This window comes from Acipenser ruthenus, chromosome 4 (assembly GCF_902713425.1).
Source record: "Acipenser ruthenus chromosome 4, fAciRut3.2 maternal haplotype, whole genome shotgun sequence".
Taxonomy (NCBI): domain Eukaryota; kingdom Metazoa; phylum Chordata; class Actinopteri; order Acipenseriformes; family Acipenseridae; genus Acipenser; species Acipenser ruthenus.
The window spans coordinates 89,153,030-89,172,476 of NC_081192.1; the positions used below are offsets into that span (position 1 = coordinate 89,153,030).

The 19,447-nt window shown below is 37.2% G+C and overlaps 1 protein-coding gene across 1 annotated transcript; it reads left to right on the forward strand.

Annotated features, from left to right (window-relative positions):
• Nucleotides 1-7,232: 7,232 nt before the first annotated feature.
• Nucleotides 7,233-19,028, forward strand: LOC117400702 (probable G-protein coupled receptor 141). The gene is made up of 4 exons (XM_059023052.1): nucleotides 7,233-8,506; nucleotides 8,821-13,009; nucleotides 15,628-15,734; nucleotides 17,313-19,028. The coding sequence occupies exon 4, from the start codon at nucleotides 17,329-17,331 to the stop codon at nucleotides 18,271-18,273; it is 945 nt and encodes a 314-aa protein (XP_058879035.1). The 5' UTR covers nucleotides 7,233-8,506; nucleotides 8,821-13,009; nucleotides 15,628-15,734; nucleotides 17,313-17,328; the 3' UTR covers nucleotides 18,274-19,028.
• Nucleotides 19,029-19,447: the final 419 nt, after the last annotated feature.

Consider the following 19,447-nt stretch of genomic DNA (forward strand, 5'->3'; position numbering starts at 1 on the left):
TTGTGATGTCCATGACCAAACCTCACCTCAAAGAGAATCCTTCTTGGTGTCTTACTGTCATACATTTCCTGTTTGCACACATGTTTTTTTGTCCCTGGGAGTGCTAGTCACTGAAAGCATGTGTGTCAGGGAGGTCCACTGGATGACTTGAGCTACGCATAGGGCTGTCTCGATTTAGAGGTGAAGGCTGGACATTCAGTAGTGAAGTAATGTTGGGTAAGTGAATCAACATGTAACCTGTTTATGAGCACACAAATACTGGTCCCCGGTTCAAATCCCACCTCAGCCACTGATTCATTGTGTGACCCTGAGCAAGTCACTTAACCTCCTTGTGCTCCGTCTTTCGGGTGAGACGTAGTTGTGAGTGACTCTGCAGCTGATAGATCGTTCACACACCCTAAATAAACTTCCCCGTATGTGTTGCTGTTGCCGGAATAAATACATGACTAATATTGACAGGTCTGATTTGAACTATTTACTTATTGGTTTCCCTGTGCTGGGTGCATTTTTAGAAAGGATTTGTTCCAAAGCAAACCTTTTTCAAATCAGTCAACGGGGTACAGGTGTTTTTGGATCATATTGCAGTTGCTAATTCATTGACTCTGGAATGCTTTCATGTAATAGTAATGTGAGGATTTTTATGCTTGTTTATGTTTTTTATAACATGAGAACTAGTGGAATGCTCGTGTGTCAGATTAAAAAGACATTTGTGAATAAGATGTTATGTTGTCATGTAATGTACCTTACCGCAAAGTAACATTTTAACAAATAATGGTATAATGTCCACCTGTTTATTACTCTCTCTATTTAAAGAGGAACTTGGTATTGGTTTCCATTACACAAGAGTAGATGTTAAAACTTCATGCTGATTTGAACTCGGCTCTCGCCAAGATAAGCACCAACTAAGACGTAGCTTTACAGTAAACTAACGTGATCCATCTGTTTCTCTGTCCATTTGCATTTCCTTCCATATGATGATGTAGATCTCCTTCTGTCTGGTGTTGATGGCTGAAGTGTAATGCTGGCTCCAGAGATCAGCTTATTTGCCTCCCTGGTGCATCAGCACACACAACGGCTGCGATGCTGGCTCCAGGGATCAACCACAGTGCGGTCTCCCCAGCGCATGACAACTGTCTGGATTGAGCAAAGTAGGGTACATCTCTGGGGTCTTCAAGTGGGCACCTTCCATCCTCTGTGTTTCGTTGACTAGCCCATGACACCTCAAGAGGGCTCAACGGTGATTCTGATGTCCCAGCATCACCCCCGTCCGTCCCCCACTCAACTCAGCCCAGCTTACTTACCTGTACATCAGCGTTTCTTTCTTACTATTGTGCTTGAATCTTTCTGTCTCAACCGCAGCCAGTTGCTGCTCCTCTCTGCTGCTTCAGATAAGTTCTTGACTGTGTGACGCAACTCTTGGCCACTGAATCCAACGTCTCTGAGAAACCGGGTTGTACAGTATGCCACAAATCCTCGACAACCCACCTCCACTGGGTAAACCCGGACTCTCCATCCTCGCTGTTCTGTTTCAGAGGCTAGTTGAGCATACCGCAGTTTCTTCCTCTCATACGCCTCATCTACAGCATCCTCCCATGGCACTTGTAATGAGTGACCCCTACTGGCCGAATCGGAACAATGTATGTGTGCATAAAATACATGACTACAAACCCCACTAGGGGGATTCCCCTTTAGCGAAACTGTAGTGTGTCTGCCTTTAGTACCAAAGGTTAGCAGTTCAAATCCCAACCCTGGCAAAGGATGGAAAAAATGTAATAAAATACATAAAAAGGAAACATTACACACTGTTAACTCTACCAGGTGGACAAGGTGTGCTGATCCAGACCACAAGACAATATCTGGTCAAAGGTTAGTGGTGGCAATCTCAGGTGGAAAAATAAGCCATTGACCAACATCTGCCAGCATTTTCCAGTCTCTAGCATCTTCCAGTTGTCCAGGGCGAGGATTGGTTTTAACACCTTTTCTTGGCGGTTGCTCTCCTGGGTGGAGGAATGTTGTCTTTTGTGTGTAATGTTTTGATGGACCTGGTGGCAACTTATTGGTCATGTTACACTTGTCTTCCAATGCTAAGGCCAAACATCGCAGCATCTGGTCATGGCGCCAAGTAAACCGTCCTTGGCTAAGAGCCACCTTACATCCTGTCAAAATGTGCCTTAATGTTGCAGGTGATGAACACAAAGGACATGAGGGATCCTCTCCTACCCAGAGGTTTAGGTTCTGTGGTGATGGGAGAACATCATATGTTGACCTGATGAGGAAATTGATCCTGCTCTGTTCCATTGACCATAGGTCTTGCCAGCCAATCTTGCGTTTCAACACATTTCATGTATTCTTCTTCTTATTAGAATAACTTCTTAAGTCATTTTTCAGTCATCACATGCAGGAGTTTATTGCACAACTGTGGCCAAACATGGAGTGAATTTCCATTGTTACGCAGATGATACTCAGCTGTACTTGTCTTTCAATCCAGACAATCCCTCTACTGGGGCGCTATTAGCTGCTTGCTTTGCGGACATAAAGTGTTGGATGTCACTGAATTTTCTGATATTGAATTCTGTTAAAACGGAGGTCATGCTTGTGGGTTCACAGCACCAATTAAAAAATGTTGATTTATATAAAATAGATCTTATCAGCCTTTCCTCAGAACTAAAACTTGAAGCAAGACATTTGGGGGTCATTTTTGCTCCTGTTCTATTATTTGAGTCCCATATTAGGAAAAGTACTAAAGCATCTTTTTATCATTTGAGAAATATAACTAAACTTAGATCTATTATTTCTGTGTCTGATGCTGAAAGGCTAATGCATGCCTTTGTTTCATCGAGAATCGACTATTGTAGTGCACTTTTTTTCTGGGATTCCAAAGTATTTGGTATCTCGCTTGCAGCTTACTCAGAATGCTGCTGCAAGAATTCTAACTAAAACCAGAAAAGGTGAACATATTACTCCTGTCTTGGCCGCCTTACACTGGCTTCCTGTGCAGTTTCGAATTGATTTTAAGATTTTATTTTTAACTTATAAAGCCTTTAATGGATTATAACCCAGTTATTTAAAAGAGCTGTTGATCCCATACATTCCTAAGCGGAATCTTAGATCTCAGGATGCAGAGCTCTTGGTTATTCCAAGAGTAAATACAAATAGTATGGGAGGAAGGGCATTTTCTTTTAAGACTCCTACATTATGGAACGCTCTGCATTTTTTGTCAGAGAAGCTAGGAGTCTTGTTGTTTTTAAGTCAAGATTGAAGACTTATTTATATACACAAGCCTTTTTTATTATAGTCTTTTTATTATTGATATCCATTATTACTGTTTTTTTAAATATACATGATTGGAAATGTATTTACTTTTATTTAAAATAGTCTTTTTATTATAGTCTTTTTATGCTATTTTAATGTTTTAATTATGCTGTGTGTATTATGTTTTCTGTAAAGCACCTTGGGGTCTATGACATAAGGTGCTATATAAATGAAATAAATAAATAAAATAAATGTTTAATAATCTCATGGTTCTTCCAAATTTTATACTGTATTCATTTACAAACGGCAATAGACCTGTGTGAAACTGATGAAACATGTATTTATCTCTAAAATGTTGCATAATCTGATGCTTAAATTGTCACCTGCCAACAGGAATTTTATATTTATTTTTTAATGCTGTGGGTAAACATTTAGTGAGTTTCTGCAGAATAGAACTGACTGGTCTGTTTGGTCTGTATGCTAAAAAGAAAACATTTCTTAGAATCCACAATGCACATCTGGTTAGTGCTATGGTGGTATACTGTAGCATACAAATAAAGTTTTTAGGTCACCCAAGTGGTTTGTTGGGTTTACAACATAAAACAACAGTGCCAATTCACGACTATTTGTATGCATTCAAAATTCATCACATACAGCTGTAATAACTAAAATGTGGCTTCAGTACATTTTCTCTTTCTGATCCTTTAAATTCAGTTCCGTTGGTCGTTGAAATAGACATTCCACTGCAGTTAGTTTGTTAGTTAACTTGGTACAGTATGAAGGTCAGTGAAACTACAGTAGGTCCCATGCTGAGGCTCGAGACTGAAAGCTAAGATACATTAATGTCATACTGTGACCAGGTTGGCTAATGGTGACGTCAGGCCAGGAAGCAAGTAGACAGCTGAGTGGTCAGTGAATGAATAAATGCGCCAGTTTATTTAAAAAAAAAAAGGTTGAACAAAACAAAAATACTTGACAGAAACAAAAAGGCTCTATGGCCAAAATAAACAGATTAACAAACAGACAGACACGGAACAAACAAATATTGTGCTGGTGTTTAACCAGCACGCGTAGCAATTGTTTTCTTTTGATTTATTTTTCCTCCTCTCTCTACTCCCATTCTCCACTCTGAACACTGAACCCTGAGTGATTGAAACACTGCATCCTTTATGCAGCTGTACCGAGACTTGATTGCTAATCAATCATTCAATTTAAATCTTGGTTCTTCTGCACGTGAACAAATTGTGCTCCCTGTGCTTCCATACTAATACCCACTTTAATCTGCACATGGAGTGATTGTGCAATCCCCGTGCCTAAATACAACGATATATTTTAAATCACTCGTGATAACCCACACTCTGTGCACCAATACATACATACATACATACAGATAACAAACAACATAAAACACAAAATATGCACAGGGGCGTGGCACCACGCCACACATACCTACCTTATTTCAGCATATAGAAGCATCCCAACAAGGATTGGAGGCCAGTGTGTGCCAACATTTGTTTTCCATACCGTATTGTGACAGAAATACAATGAGTTCTGGTGATAAATCTTCCTCACGACCTGTGAGGGCGCTAAAGAACGGGAGGAGAAGTATCTGGAAGGGCTGGCCTGACAGTTCGTTTCCGGGACCGGGAAGTGGGTCAGCCTGGAAAGAAGCGAGACTCTGTTGTAAGACCGTATTGATTTGACAGGTAAACGAGGGGCAGCTGTAAGTAATAAGGCAGCTGCAACCGTTTACCTAGATATCATGCGGGATTACATATAGGGGCCAGGGTAACGCTGTTCTTTTCCTTCGTTTGGGTTAGCGTTTGGAAAGAGAAGGATCGAGAGAGGAGCTCTCGTTGTTAAAATAAGATAAATAATTACGTGTTGTGTTTTGTTGTGTTTGTCTGTGTAATTGTCTGTGTTTTTCACCACCAGACAGTTAAAGCACTACTCCGGAGCTGTCGCCAAGGGTCAGCATTGTCCGGAGCACCACTGCACACCGCACTATCTGTGTTTGCACTAAAGCACCATCACGACTGCACTCACCCAGGACTGGTGACCGTCTGTTTGTTTTGTTCGGGACTGTGCCCTGTTTATTGTTATCCCCGTGCGTTACACATTGTTGTGTATCGCCGGGGATTTGTTTATTTTTCGGTCACCAGACCTGGAAAAGAAATAAAGCACCTTTTTCACTGGAATACCGTTGTCTGCTTGTCACTCCTGCACCGCATCACCACTACACCTGTTCCCCTTACCAGCCACTTTGTCACACGTATATATGTACTTTTAGAATTGTCAATCTCTGGTCATTTCTCATTTATCAAATACTTTGATAAACATACACTAATCTGCTACACTAGCCTGTGTTTTTTCCCCCCATAAAATATCCTTCTGAAAAACAATAAAGTTACACTCAATAGGGCTGAAAAAAGCTTCTAGTCACAATATTTGTCATTGAATTTTTTTTTTTTGGTATTGCTAAAGTACAGTTGAATCTGTTTAATAGTGTTATAGACTATATGACTTAAGCAGTGATGCATGTGTACATGGGTTGCCACATCTTCAGGCTTGCTTGTTATCTTATTATACAAATATTGGGAAATTCTGAAACAGCCACAGTGTGAAGATATTCTTAACGGGCCACTCTGCAAACTGTGTTCTGTATCACACACCAGTTACTATGCCGCTATAGTATGCCCATTTACATTGCAAACCCCAAGCCTTACAGTTGTTGTTGCTAACAGAATACTTTTCAGAAATCTTACCTGTCGGACAATTCCATTGACTATATAGGTCTTGTATGCAGTTTTCAAAGAAGTTATATTGCTTGTATAACTTGTGTTTTTATTTTAAAACATGTCATCTGGTACCACATTTAGTTAAAGACATTTATCAATTTGTAGCAAATATGTTATTTTTGCAGTTCCTGGGTCATGTCACCTCAGCAGTGGGGTCAAGGATGATTAGAATGATGTCTACTGACAGGAAAGGCAGCCCAAAGGGGTGGGGACAATTTAGGTGAAATGGCCTTGAAAGTGCAAGACTACTAGAAAATAAGGTCTGCAATCAGAGATATCTTTCATCTAGTATAGTACCAGAAATGTTTTAAAATAAAAATACATGTTTGCTAAAACATAGATTTATTTCAAAATTACACATTTGAGATTGTAATAATAAAAGGCTAGCTGAAGTATTTAGTATGTAACATGGAAACAAAAACTGATATGTATATGGGCAGATGTGCAAATGACATGGCTTGAATTGAGACCTGTATCTATGAACAAAATTATACAGTTAGTATGATATTGCGTATTGTAACAAAATGTGAAACCAAAAAAGATAAACAAATAAAATATATATTTCAAAACATGTGTTTCTAAATTATCTATATACAAAACAGAACATACAGACAACATGAAATCATCAGTAAAATGTAAATAAACTGTTTATAAACATTTTGGAGGATGAGGTTTTTTCTAAATCCATTTAACTTTTGAAATTATTAAAGTTGTACCTTTCAAATTGAGTCCAATAATGTTTGCAATAACAACAACAGTACAGTCAGGTCAGGTTATTGCTGGGTGTAATATACACTGTTTAAACTTGTTTGAGAGTTTCAAGTTAATGTTTTTTTTCTGTTTACCCCCATCTCTTGCTTAAAGTAGATTAAATGCAGCTTTGAATCTCAGTCGTAAAAATTCCTTTGCGTTATCACAAATTGAAATCTCTGCACAGGCCATTCTGGCAGACTTTGACAAAAGCCAGTCCTGAGCTAGGAGGACTGATCAATCAAGTTGACAAGATAAAGGATATTCAAGTGAACTGTCAATCACGAGCTGTGGGAAAGGCCAAGGGGTGGCCAGAGACGAAGTAACCAGTGTTTAAGCACGTTGCGTGACGTTAAACACCACCCATGAATTCAACGGTCCAATCAAAATGGGTCAGCGCTTATTTAAAAAAGACGGACAGACAAAGAAAGAAGTGGTTCTGACAAATGAAATGAAATGAAATGAAAGCTGAACTGCTCTGAAGAAAGTTTCTGAAGCTTGGACAAAGCAAGGGGAAAGTATGATGGAATCATGGGATAATCTGAAAACTGGCTAAAATCGTTCTGAGAAGGCTGAAATCAACTTTGAAGAGGGCCCTAGCTCTTTGCTCTACGAGAGACTGAAAATGGGACACTGCCTTGATCTGAAAGCGGGTCTTGGTTTCCATGTTGCTGCACGAAAACTAACTGGAGCATAGCCAGCAGCTGGGCCTAAGGTCATGTACTAGCCGTACAGTAGAATTGCAACGAGAACACTCTACAAACTACATAACTTTTCAATTGCAACACATTCTCTGAACTGAGTTACATCTGGTCAATGCTACTGTTTCCAGTCGGAAACCTTCCGGCAAGTGGAAGATAATGTTGCAAGACTATTGGATATCAACAAGCTACTTCCTTTAAAAATAACTATTTGTTTATTGCGAGCCGACGCAATACAATGCGTACTTCAAGCAAAGTACAGTCTTCTTTCGTTGGAACTTTAGATCCAGAGAGAAGAAGCTGCAGTGTTCATTCATCACCAAAGAAGATTGACTTCTTTGTTGAAAATCGATAAGTATTCAACATTTCAAATATTAAATATTTGAGAAATTAACTGTAGCTAATTGTTCTAGGAATAGAATATAACTTCCTGTTATGGAGTATGCAAGAAATGTATTGTTTGTTGAAAATGTGCAACTCAAAGGAGTTACCTCGTAAATGCAGAGAATTTGATCATTGCCCCATTTCTGAGTTAATTTGAATATATGATCAACTGAGGTTGATAACATATTAATAGTTTGGTACATCACATCTAAACTAAATTAACATGGTAAAACTAATTTACTAAATTAGGTACTGGAATGTTGGATTCCATTCTGAATGGGAAGTTGAATTAATTCTTGTGCATATTGATATGAAACATGATTGATTACAACGAAAAACAAGTATGGAAAATACTAATGCAAAGTAGACACTTTGTGATCAGCCATAATTAATATTAGTATATTAACCAAGTGTGCTAGTAATGTTGTGGTCGTTGTAATCGTTTGAGTAAGAAATCAATTAACTGTATACTATTCACGCATATCTCTAACTAATTGCCTTTCCTTTCTGTAATATTAGATTTATTTTTTATTTTTAAGTAATCTATTGTTTTATATTTCTGACACTTTTGTGTTATTGTCAAGGGAATCTGAGTCCTACATGATCCTGAACTTGAGTAAGGTATATCTAATTTCTTACATTTTGACATCCCTGAGTGGGCGACTAGAGACTAATTTATATTTAAATAAACTGTATACTTAATTCACTACACAACACATTCCTCACTTCATTCCTTTACAGGTCTTTTTGATGCTTGCATTAACACCTCAAAAACCTGAGAAGATTCTCAAATCAGAGATCAAAAGACACTCAGATAAAGCTAACCTTTCACACTTTGAAGCTGACTGCGGTTTTGATCTCCTAGTATTCATATATGCATATGGTAGCGGTTTGCTGGAAATCCGGCTTGTGACACACATTGTGTTTGGTTGCAGAGATCACCCTGGATTCCCTAAGCTGGGTGGATGGTAGAGGCACACTACGGTTGGGCAGCAGGCATACAAATTTTAATGGCAGTGACAGAGGCACGAGTTTGAGACAGCAACCTCAGGGTGGGCAGGCATGCTACTAGCCCAGGAGCAGGTACCAGGCACCAACCTCAATTGCTGGGATATGTGTATCCAAGAAAAGATGATCCAGCTGGCTCAGAGAGGGGGGTGAAGGAATTAAACAATTAAACTATTTTATTTCTATTGATGAAATCTATACAGAAATGTACTGGTGTGTTTGACCTGCAAGATACACTTTAAGCAATCTCTACTTTAAAACAGACACAGGCCTATCTTTCATCATTTGATTTTTTTTTAGGTGTGGCTTGCATGCCTATTTAAAAAGGCTTCTTACAAATACAAAAAACACATACTGTAGTAACATTGAACTTAAATAGGTGATGTCTAAACATGAACACTCTGAGGTTCAGTTTATACATATTAGTTAAGATCATAAGGTTTTAAAAGCCTGCTATTTCAACCTACCGGCCGTGGTTTAATTTGGCCCCATTTTCTAAGTTAACCAGGCCACCCGGTGCTTTTATTAAACACAGCAGGAAATTACATTGGAGCACAAGTCTACAGAAACTACAGACATTGGAGCGCAAGTCTACACTATCCTCCAAGCAGGAAACTACAGACATTGGAGCGCAAGCCTACACTATCCTCCAAGCAGGAAACTACAGACATTGGAGCGCAAGCCTACACTATCCTCCAAGCAGGAAACTACAGACATTGGAGCGCAAGCCTACACTATCCTCCAAGCAGGAAACTACAGACATTGGAGCACAAGTCTACACTATCCTCCAAGCAGGAAACTACAGACATTGGAGCACAAGCCTACACTATCCTCCAAGCAGGAAACTACAGACATTGGAGCACAAGCCTACACTATCCTCCAAGCAGGAAACTACAGACATTGCAGCACAAGCCTACACTATCCTCCAAGCAGGAAACTACAGACATTGGAGCACAAGCCTACACTATCCTCCAAGCAAGCTGCATAACCGAGCTCCAAACCAGAACAACCCGGTATAACAAAACAAACTCACCAGTCTGCCCATGGGGCCCCTAACAAAGAAGACATCATTGCATAGAAAGACATCACTAAGTTCTATAGAGGCTACCCCCCAGGACAACAACAATATTAAGTTTGGTTTATTAATAAAAAAGACTTGTTCTTCAACAACAAAATAGTTAAAGATGTAGCACCATTGATGGCTAAACTTCCGTTTTTTTCTCAACTTTTACATATACAATTACATTTGTATTATTTACACAGAATGCCCTGTGTATGTTGAACCTGGCTAGAAAACCCTAGCCAGGTTCCACAAGACACCTTGAAATGATGAAACTAAATGAATATTGACCCATTGTATTAAGACATTACCAAATAATCTAGCAAGCTACAAATCAGTCCAAAAATAGAAAAGCTATTCAAACAGCAAACATACATTTTTGGTTGCTTTTTTGGGGTCTGATCTTCTAATTTTCTAACTTTATTGTAAGAGTTGTCAGCATATGATTAAAGCATTGACAGAAGTATAATACCCTGGAAAGATTTTGAACAAAGGAAACTAGAACGTCCTTAATACTTAAATATCACATGCATAATATAAATTAGGGCAAAGAATATTGTTACACACACAGAAATGGAATACAAAATATATAGCTCATTACATATAATTAATTACAATCTCCTAATGATTTCAATCAAATTACTACATATAATTTGTAGTCATTTGGCCAAAACCTTGACATTTTATACTCATTTGGTTAAACACTTTGCTTGACAGAATGGCTGGAATGTAGACACCATGTTGCTATTTAAAGAATTCAAGTCATAAAAACCCCTGGTGGCTCTGTATATATCCTGGTTCAGGCAGCGACAGTCATTTGTATGGATGTGCTTTTTTACTTTTGTCAGTACCAGGGGTAGGCAAGCTTGGCTCTTCCAATAAAGTCTACTACAGACAGTGATGATACAGAATTTGTTTAGTTCATCGAGGCTGGATAATCCTGATCCAAGTCTATTTCAAACAGAATGTATTTATTGGTATATGACTGCATAGTGATAATATTGTCAAATTAAAGTGTTCTACTCTTATACAGTACCATAACCTCTGGCAAAGTTCTGGTATACTGTAGGAATCGCAATTACATCTTTTAAAAAAGTATTTATAAATGAAAAGTTTAACTGCACAAGCATATGGATGGCAAATGAAACGATCTGAAAAATAATGATAGATGGAAATAGAATGAACCACTACAAAGCTTTTTTTTTTTTTTTTCCTCACACAGATTGAAACAGAATATTTTTACTCCTCAAACCCACTTGCTTTAAGGTGTCCACAGACCAAATGTATAATGCAGTAGATCCCTGTAATAGATTGAACTGCCGTAAGATGAAGCTTTAAGGGCAGAGACAGGAAAGATAGAACTATGTGAATCAATCAGACACAAGGTGGGGGAGAGTTTGCTGATGATGATGTCAGTTGTGTATAGGGCAGTCCTTCCTCATGAACATAAGTTTTAAAACTTCCATTACATGAAAGTGAAGACAAGTGACCATTCTAGCAAGCTTTCTGATCTATACAGGTAATGCAGTGATGATCCATCTTAAATGGAAAGCTCTGTTTCATTGTTTGATACATTTGGCACACAAGGATGTTGAGGGATTAAAGCAGTGAAAAGTTTACCTTGTTGAGAATTGAGGATGTGATGACAGGTCAAGCTTTAGTTTTTGAACTCTGGGGGTTTATGTAATGTTTATTCCACCATGCTTTGTCTAATTCAGAAACAGTCCTTACACAAAGTACAAACACAAGTATCTTGAAATTGAAAATATCATCTTGATCCTGATTAAAATACAAGTGCAGTATGTCAGTACGACACATCCGCCATGGCTGTAAATTCAGAACTAGAGCTGTCAGTATGATGAAAATGTTGATGTTGCCATCAGCTTGCCTCCACTGAAATCCAGGAAGAACCTTATCTGAAACTTCTGTGTTTGTATAACACTGGGCCTCCAGCTAATGGCAAGCGTTATTATAGCAAGACGTTAATGGTGACTTAGACCTTACGCTGGAAAATATAGACTATTTATTTTAGACAGCATTCGCATGCAAGGCAAGCCTAATGTTGTTTCCATTGTTTTATTCTGGCCTCTTCAGAAAGCCTCATTCATTACAGTATTTTACAAGAAACCACAGAAACCATCATTTGGTTGCATGGGCTAAAACGCCTGCTTTCTCTAAGCTGTGCTGAAAATGTACAGAATTTTAGTTAAATAGCCTAGTTTCATGGACAGGCAATATAACATTTAAGAAGTAAAAGAAAACTATAAAGATGTCAAAATGTCACTATATGTGATTATAACTTCCTTATTTGACCTTATCAAATAAATAAGTCATTCTTTATCGTGACAGAAGAGTGGAAAATAGGGCCCAGTGTTAGTGTGATAGCCAGAGCCTCTTACTGATAGCCCCTTACTGGCATTTGCAACATTATTACTGGACTTACTTTATGATGCAGATATTTCAACTACATCTCAAAATTCAAAGTTGTTCAGTATTACTCCAGCGGTGAAGTCTGATACTGTGCTCTACAAAGGAAAAGATGATGCACCCAGAAGCAGCAACCTGGACATCGAATTGAAGTTAAAGTAGAAGTATTATCTTTGCAAACATCACTACTTTCCAGTGATAAGATTTCACATAGTCAAGATATACACACATCCAGTCTGCTGATAAACCACTGAAATTACAGCACCAAACTGTATAAAGCTTTAGTTTACAGTCCTTAAGATCATAACATTAAATGCCACTGTTGAAAAGTATTTAAATACACAGGTAATTCTCTTATTATAACTATAGCAGTTATAACCTCTAGGAAATCTTAACAGAAATGAAGGGTATCTTAATAGAAACATTTAAGAAATACTTGTTTGTGGTTTCTGTTCGTTTTAGCAATGATGCAACACCTTTCCTGTAACTACTGTATAATACAATCACTTCCTTATTATTTTGCAGGATCATAGGTGCAATTGTTTCCTGTTAACATTTCATACAGTTCTTACTGCAACAACCGTTTTAGCAGCAAGCAAAGCGAGCAGTGAAGAGTATGGTTTATTCTGGTAAGTTAAAAAAAAATTTCTTATGTACATGTTTTAAAATATTAGAATATCTTGAAATTAGATTTATAGTTTTAAAAGGAGGTATAGTTTTGTCTGAACTCATGAAACAGCTCATGGAATATTCAACATTAACAATCGCTTTTTTTAAAGTGTGATCATCAAAAGTAGTGTTGATGATAAAAAGTGTATTTGTTCGTGTTCTGGTCAGCATTGCACAGTTTTACCTTTGCTAGCTACATAAGATGCTTTACAAATGTAACAAAAAAAAAAAAAAAGTTTGTTTGCACGTAGTTTTGTACCCCACAGTAACATGGATGTGATTGTGATGGCTATGATTTTTACAATTGGCTGAATACTTTGGTCCCAATTCATAATGAATAATAATAACATTAGATGTAATTGTATGTATTTATCTTTTTTTTACCTTTTCTTTACTTATTTATTTTTTTAATACTCACTAATAACCATTTTGAGTAGTTCTGGATACTGTTGCTCCAATGTGGAAAAGGCTGAAGTGTCATTTTTAGGTACATTCAGTAGCTTTAGTTCTATCAGACTTTGTTTTATCACAAGCATTGCCTTGGTTACCTTGGCTCAGCCTAGCTGGCATTGCGGACAATAAGTTTCTTTAAAACCCAATTGAACTACAGAATGCAAACATGTACAAATCATGTGGAAATCAAAGTGATTACTCCATTCCGCACTCTGTAAAGATGTTCTTGAATACCTAGCTATCAACTGCTATGGACAAAGGTTTTGCATCACCTTATATAATTAATCATTTTGCTTCATGAATTCGAATGAAACCTTCTGAATAATGTTATGTTAACGATTGTAAGTCGCCCTGGATATATATATATATATATATATATATATATATATATATATATATATATATATATATATATATATATATATACACACACAGAGTCACCTCCAAAAAAGGCTGTATAAACTAAACAACACAGGTAATGAGCTATATTTTATGCTCATATATATGGGAAAACCATATTCTTTTATTCTAATACAGTTGCTCAGAGAAAAGGTGTTTTATTAAGTAATAAAAACATTTCTCAAAAAGATAGATGTCAGAATTATTGGCACCCCTAAAGATTTTTATAAATAAAATCAAACACAATTAAGGCAAAGAACTCACAAATGAAAAGAGACAAATGGTTGTTGACCTTCATAAATCAGGCAATGTGTACAAAACAATAGCTAAAAAACTAAATACACCACTTACCACTATTAGGGCAATAATTAAGAGGTTCAAAACCACTGGAACAGTGGTAAACTTGCCTGGTAGAGGACGCACGCACAGTGAGGCAGATGGTTCGGGAGGCAAAGGGGAATCCAAGGGCCACAGTTGGAGAATTGCAGAACTTGGTTGCATCTTGGGGTCACCAAGTCTCCAAATCTACAATTAGACGCCACCTCCATGTCAATAGGCTATTTGGAAGGTTTACCAGAAAGAAGCCTTTATTGAGAGCAACCAACAAACGTAAGCGCCTGGAGTTTGGCTAAACGATATTGGCACTTCGATTGGGACCGGGTGCTATGGTCAGATGAGACGAAAATAGAGCTCTTTGGCCACGCACACCAGCGGTGGGTTTGGCGTCGAAAGAAGGATGCGTGTGCAGAAAAGAACCTCATACCTACTGTAAAATATGGTGGTGGATCTTTGATGTTATGGGGCTGTTGGTTGCCTCTGCCAGGAGGCTGAAACATGGCCGCAAGTGGATCTTCCAGCAAGACAATGACTCCAAGCATACATCAAAATCCACAAAGAAATGGTTAATTGACCTCAAAATCAACATTTTGCAATGGCCATCTCAGTCTCCGGACTTGAACCCCATTGAAAACCTGTGGTTTCAATTGAAGAAGGCAGTCCATAAGCGCAGACTGAAGGATATCAAGGATCTGGAAAGATTCTGTATGGAGGAATGGTCTAAGATCCCTCCCAATGTGTTCTCCAATCTCATTAAACATTATAGAAAAATACTCAGTGCTGTTATCCTTGCAGGGGGAGGGTGCACAAAGTACTGAAAACAAGGGTGCCACTTCATTTTTTTGGAAATAAATTTATAATTTGAGAAATGTGTAATTTTGGTTGATTCCACTGAATCACTAATAAAGTAAAATATATTTCACATGTTGGAAAATTACAATATAGCTCAGTACTGGTATTATATATTTTATACAGTCTATTTTGCTCATCTTTATCAAGGGTGCCAATAATTTTGGAGGTGACTGAATGTGTGTATATATATATATCTATATATATATCTATATATATCTATATATATCTATATATCTATATATATATATATATATATATATATATATATAAATTATTATTATTATTTAATTATATCTCAATCTTAAAATTCTAGGTGATGCAAAACCTTTGGCCGTAGCTGTATGTAGAAATTTGCTGTAGAATGTTTCAGGGGAAATCTGGGTAACCTGTGGGTATAAAAGGCATTAAAAGCATTGAAATGCTTCACTGTGGTTGGATAATAGATGCTAATATGATTTAAAAATTGTATCTAAAAGTTATTAATTACAATTTTGAACTGTTTTTAATTTCATACATTTTCTTTACTTGGTGAGACCAGACTTTGACGTGGAACACAAGAAGCCCTTCCACCTATCAAGGCTTGTTGCTTGCTAGCACCTTGTTAGCTCCAGCGCCAATTGTTTCCTAATTAACCCACGTCACCCGGTAAATTATTACACAATTTCTTATTTAAAATTGCTGTTTATGGTCTCTTACTCTTGGATTAGTTTCTAGGGTAATCCTTATTTTTGATTAACTTTACTTTTTTAATTAGAGGCCTATTTTAATCTGTAATGATAACCATTAATTAATTATAATAGTCAAATAAAATACAACTGCAGCTATATTCACACGTTCTGCAATTACACTTGTTTCATATGTTCCTTTTACTCTTAAATAACAATTATATTCACATTGCATGTTTCATAGACAGGATAAACATATATTATCTTCCTTGGTACTTTTGTTCAGTATACTGAACATTTTCATTTGAAATCACTCACACTATCATCAGCCAGAGAGCCCTAGGGTACGGACGTTCAGAATACTGAACATTTACTATTTCAGGGTCCCAGATATTGGTCTCATATCTTGTTTGTTTTCATGGTCTAATGTAAAGTAAATAACGTGTTTCACAGCCAAATTTCATTTTCTATTAACAAACCTGGTCTCAGGACCAAGGAGAATATGTTGCTTATTCATTTTACCAATGCAGGTCCATAAAGCACAAGAACGCATTGTGACCTATACTGGCCCTGTAAGCTTGGAGTTATATGAAAAAAATACAGTTTCATATTCATGGAACTGGTCTAGACACTGTTATTTTTTTTCTGTGCAAAAATACAATTAAAGTTAATATTACTGAGATTCAATTTAGATCATGGCACAACTATCATAATAGTGACTTTAAAACAAACCAATAACATTTGTAATAAAGATAACTGAGGGTCAGACTAATGTCTTCCATTTTAACAGTGCATCCATATTTCGATGATCCATTATGAATCTAAAAGGTTTACACCTTTCTGTTGTGCACAAGGTAGTGCTGAAGGGAGAGGGTGGGGGGAAGGAGACAGGTTATGAATATAAATAAAAAAGACAACCTTGTGGTTTAGTTTTGGGTGACTAAAATATAGCACAGCCTTGGAGTACTTCTGAAAAATACATACTTTCAGTGGTAATTGGGGTTAACATTAAACACTGCACTAAAACTACAACATTAATATATATATATATATATATATATATATATATATATATATATATATATATATATATATATATATATACACACACATACACACACACACACACACACACACACAGAGGCTAACTTTACTATAACGAACCCCCATGGAACCTGGAGAAATGTTTGTTATATCAGGGTGTTCACTATAATACTAGGTTTTGGCATTTTTCTGTATCAGAATAATAACAAAACGGCAAATTTGAATTGATCAAACATAACAACTTCATAAAGCACACAAAACAAACCCGTTTCCACAAATAAATTACACCAACACTAATTTCCCTTCGTGCAGGGCAGTCTATTTTCTCAGTTGATTTAAATCTCATTCCAATCATCCTTACCAGGGCGCAGCAGCTCGTTTCAAGAATTTAAATTGTAGACATTGAGAAAGATTCCTGGTCCAAACGTTTGTCATAGAAAATGAGAAATGCTATGAACTTGTAGGATAACCATTGGTATACTGTAGTATAATCTCTCTTTCTTTGTTTTTAAAGGGAAACAAGAAGGAAAATGCCACAGCCAGATAACATAAATTGTCCGTCAAACTTCTCATCAGACTGCAATGTAACATGCAACAACATGCAACAAAATGCATACAGTATTGCTTTGATCACAATATACAGTGTTGTCCTTATAGGAGGCATCACAGGTGCGATACTCATGATCTGCATCCTGAAATCAAACATAAAGTCTGTGACGACAACTGCTGTCTTAAATCTTATTGCGATACATGTCGTCTTCCTTCTGACTGTTCCTTTTCGGATGTATTATTATGCCAGCAATAATTGGAGCTTGGGACCAGTCTTCTGCAAGCTGGTCAGTGCTATGATCCATGCACACATGTACATAGCTTTTGTCTTTTATGTGACTATTTTGGTGATCAGGTACCTCACGTTTTTCCAGAAGACAGGCAGGGTGGAATTCTACAGAAGACTCCATGCTCTGGGCTATAGTGCAGCAGTGTGGGCAGTCATGCTCATTATTGTTTTACCAGCCTGTATTTCCCAGTATGGAAATTCCAAATTGTATTGTAATACAACATGTTTCCACTTTCAGGGAGAGCTTGAGAAGTCATGGGTGCGTATCGTGAACTACACAATGATTGTCATTATGCTAACTACAGTCTCTGTATTGTTCTGCTGCCAGCTGTACATATTATGGAAAGTTGTAAGACAGCATAGGGCTGCCTTGTTTGCTCACCAAGAGTTCTGGGCTCAGGTAAAAAGTCTGTCCTTCGTGTTAGTAATGATAATCTGTTTTGTTCCATACCACATGTTTAGGATCTATTATTTACAACATGTCAAAGACAGTTCCTGTCTGTCCCAGCAAAATGAGGTCTATCTGGCCCTCACTGCTCTCAGCTGCTTTGATCTGTTGACCTTTTTAGGAAGAGGCTCTTATTTATACTGCCCTGCTTCTTGCACGTCAGTGAAAAGCATATTTCCTTGCTGCTGAATCCATATCCAGTCAAATGTGGGTGAACCATAGTAACAAGGTACCTAGGGTTCTGGCCTAACATGGACCTTAGCAACACCTACGTATGTTTTTGTTCACAAAAGTGGTCAGTGTCTGTTTCAAGGAATGAAAGTCTACAGTCCTAATGCAGAAAGCAATATCAAACAGTTCTTGAGAACTACCAGAGCTCATGAGCCAGGGAGCCCTTTAGGTCAAACCTCTACTGTAGAGTTTGAACGAGTGAAGGAAATACGACCTTTCCCCACAATATTCAGTTAGTAAAGAAAAAAGACGAAATGGTAAAAACATTAGAAATTAATAGGCAGCTGCTATTAGAAAGACATGCTTACGATTAGGTGAAAGAAAACTGCACTTGGGAGATTGTCAAGTATAACATCATCAAGCAATCAACATTAGCAAATCACCTCCATGAGAACATGCTAACTGGGGCTGGAAAAATTCAAATTTAGACCACTTTGATCTCACAGGATTGTCCCCCTGCTTCTGTGAGGTACCTGGAGTTATTTCAGATGTAACACATGCTACCTAAACACTTGCTCTATCATTAGCTTAAAACATTCAATTATCTTTGTTTCCAGTAGGCACGCTAACAGTATGTACCAATATACAATATTCTGTGGGTCCATGTTTAGTAATGTAAATTACATTAAAGTAAACCCTTCTTTCAGTTGTATTTTTTATTTAAAAAAAATGTACATGCATAAAGTGTTAATTAAAATAAACCATGCATCTTCTCTCTAATTTGATTTGTTATGTTATTTTTAAATATAAAATAGGATTATTTGTATTAGTCTCCACATGGAAATGTTTTTTTTTTTTTTTTTTTTGCTGTACATAATGGTAAGTCAAGTTAACTATTAAACACTCAATAATGCTAAATTTAGAAATACTAATAAAGATGTTGAAAAACTAGTAGAAATGTTTGTCATTTAATTTATTTAGTTTATTTGAATATTTCTTAACTTTGTAAAGTAATCACGTTTTTTTGTATGGGCATGTAGACACTGCTTTTTAAAAGAATATTGGAAACCAACTAACGGGAGATCTGTGCTGACTGTCTGGCGCATGCGTGGTTCTGCAGGAAGAGGGCAGCAGCCTCGTAAGATCTGCCTGTCAGTCATGGCGATGACATGGAACACAGAACGAATGAACG

What these genes read in the sequence shown, in the direction of transcription:
- LOC117400702 (XM_059023052.1), top strand. Translation starts at nt 17,329, where the DNA reads ATGCCACAGCCAGATAACATAAATTGTCCGTCAAACTTCTCATCAGAC.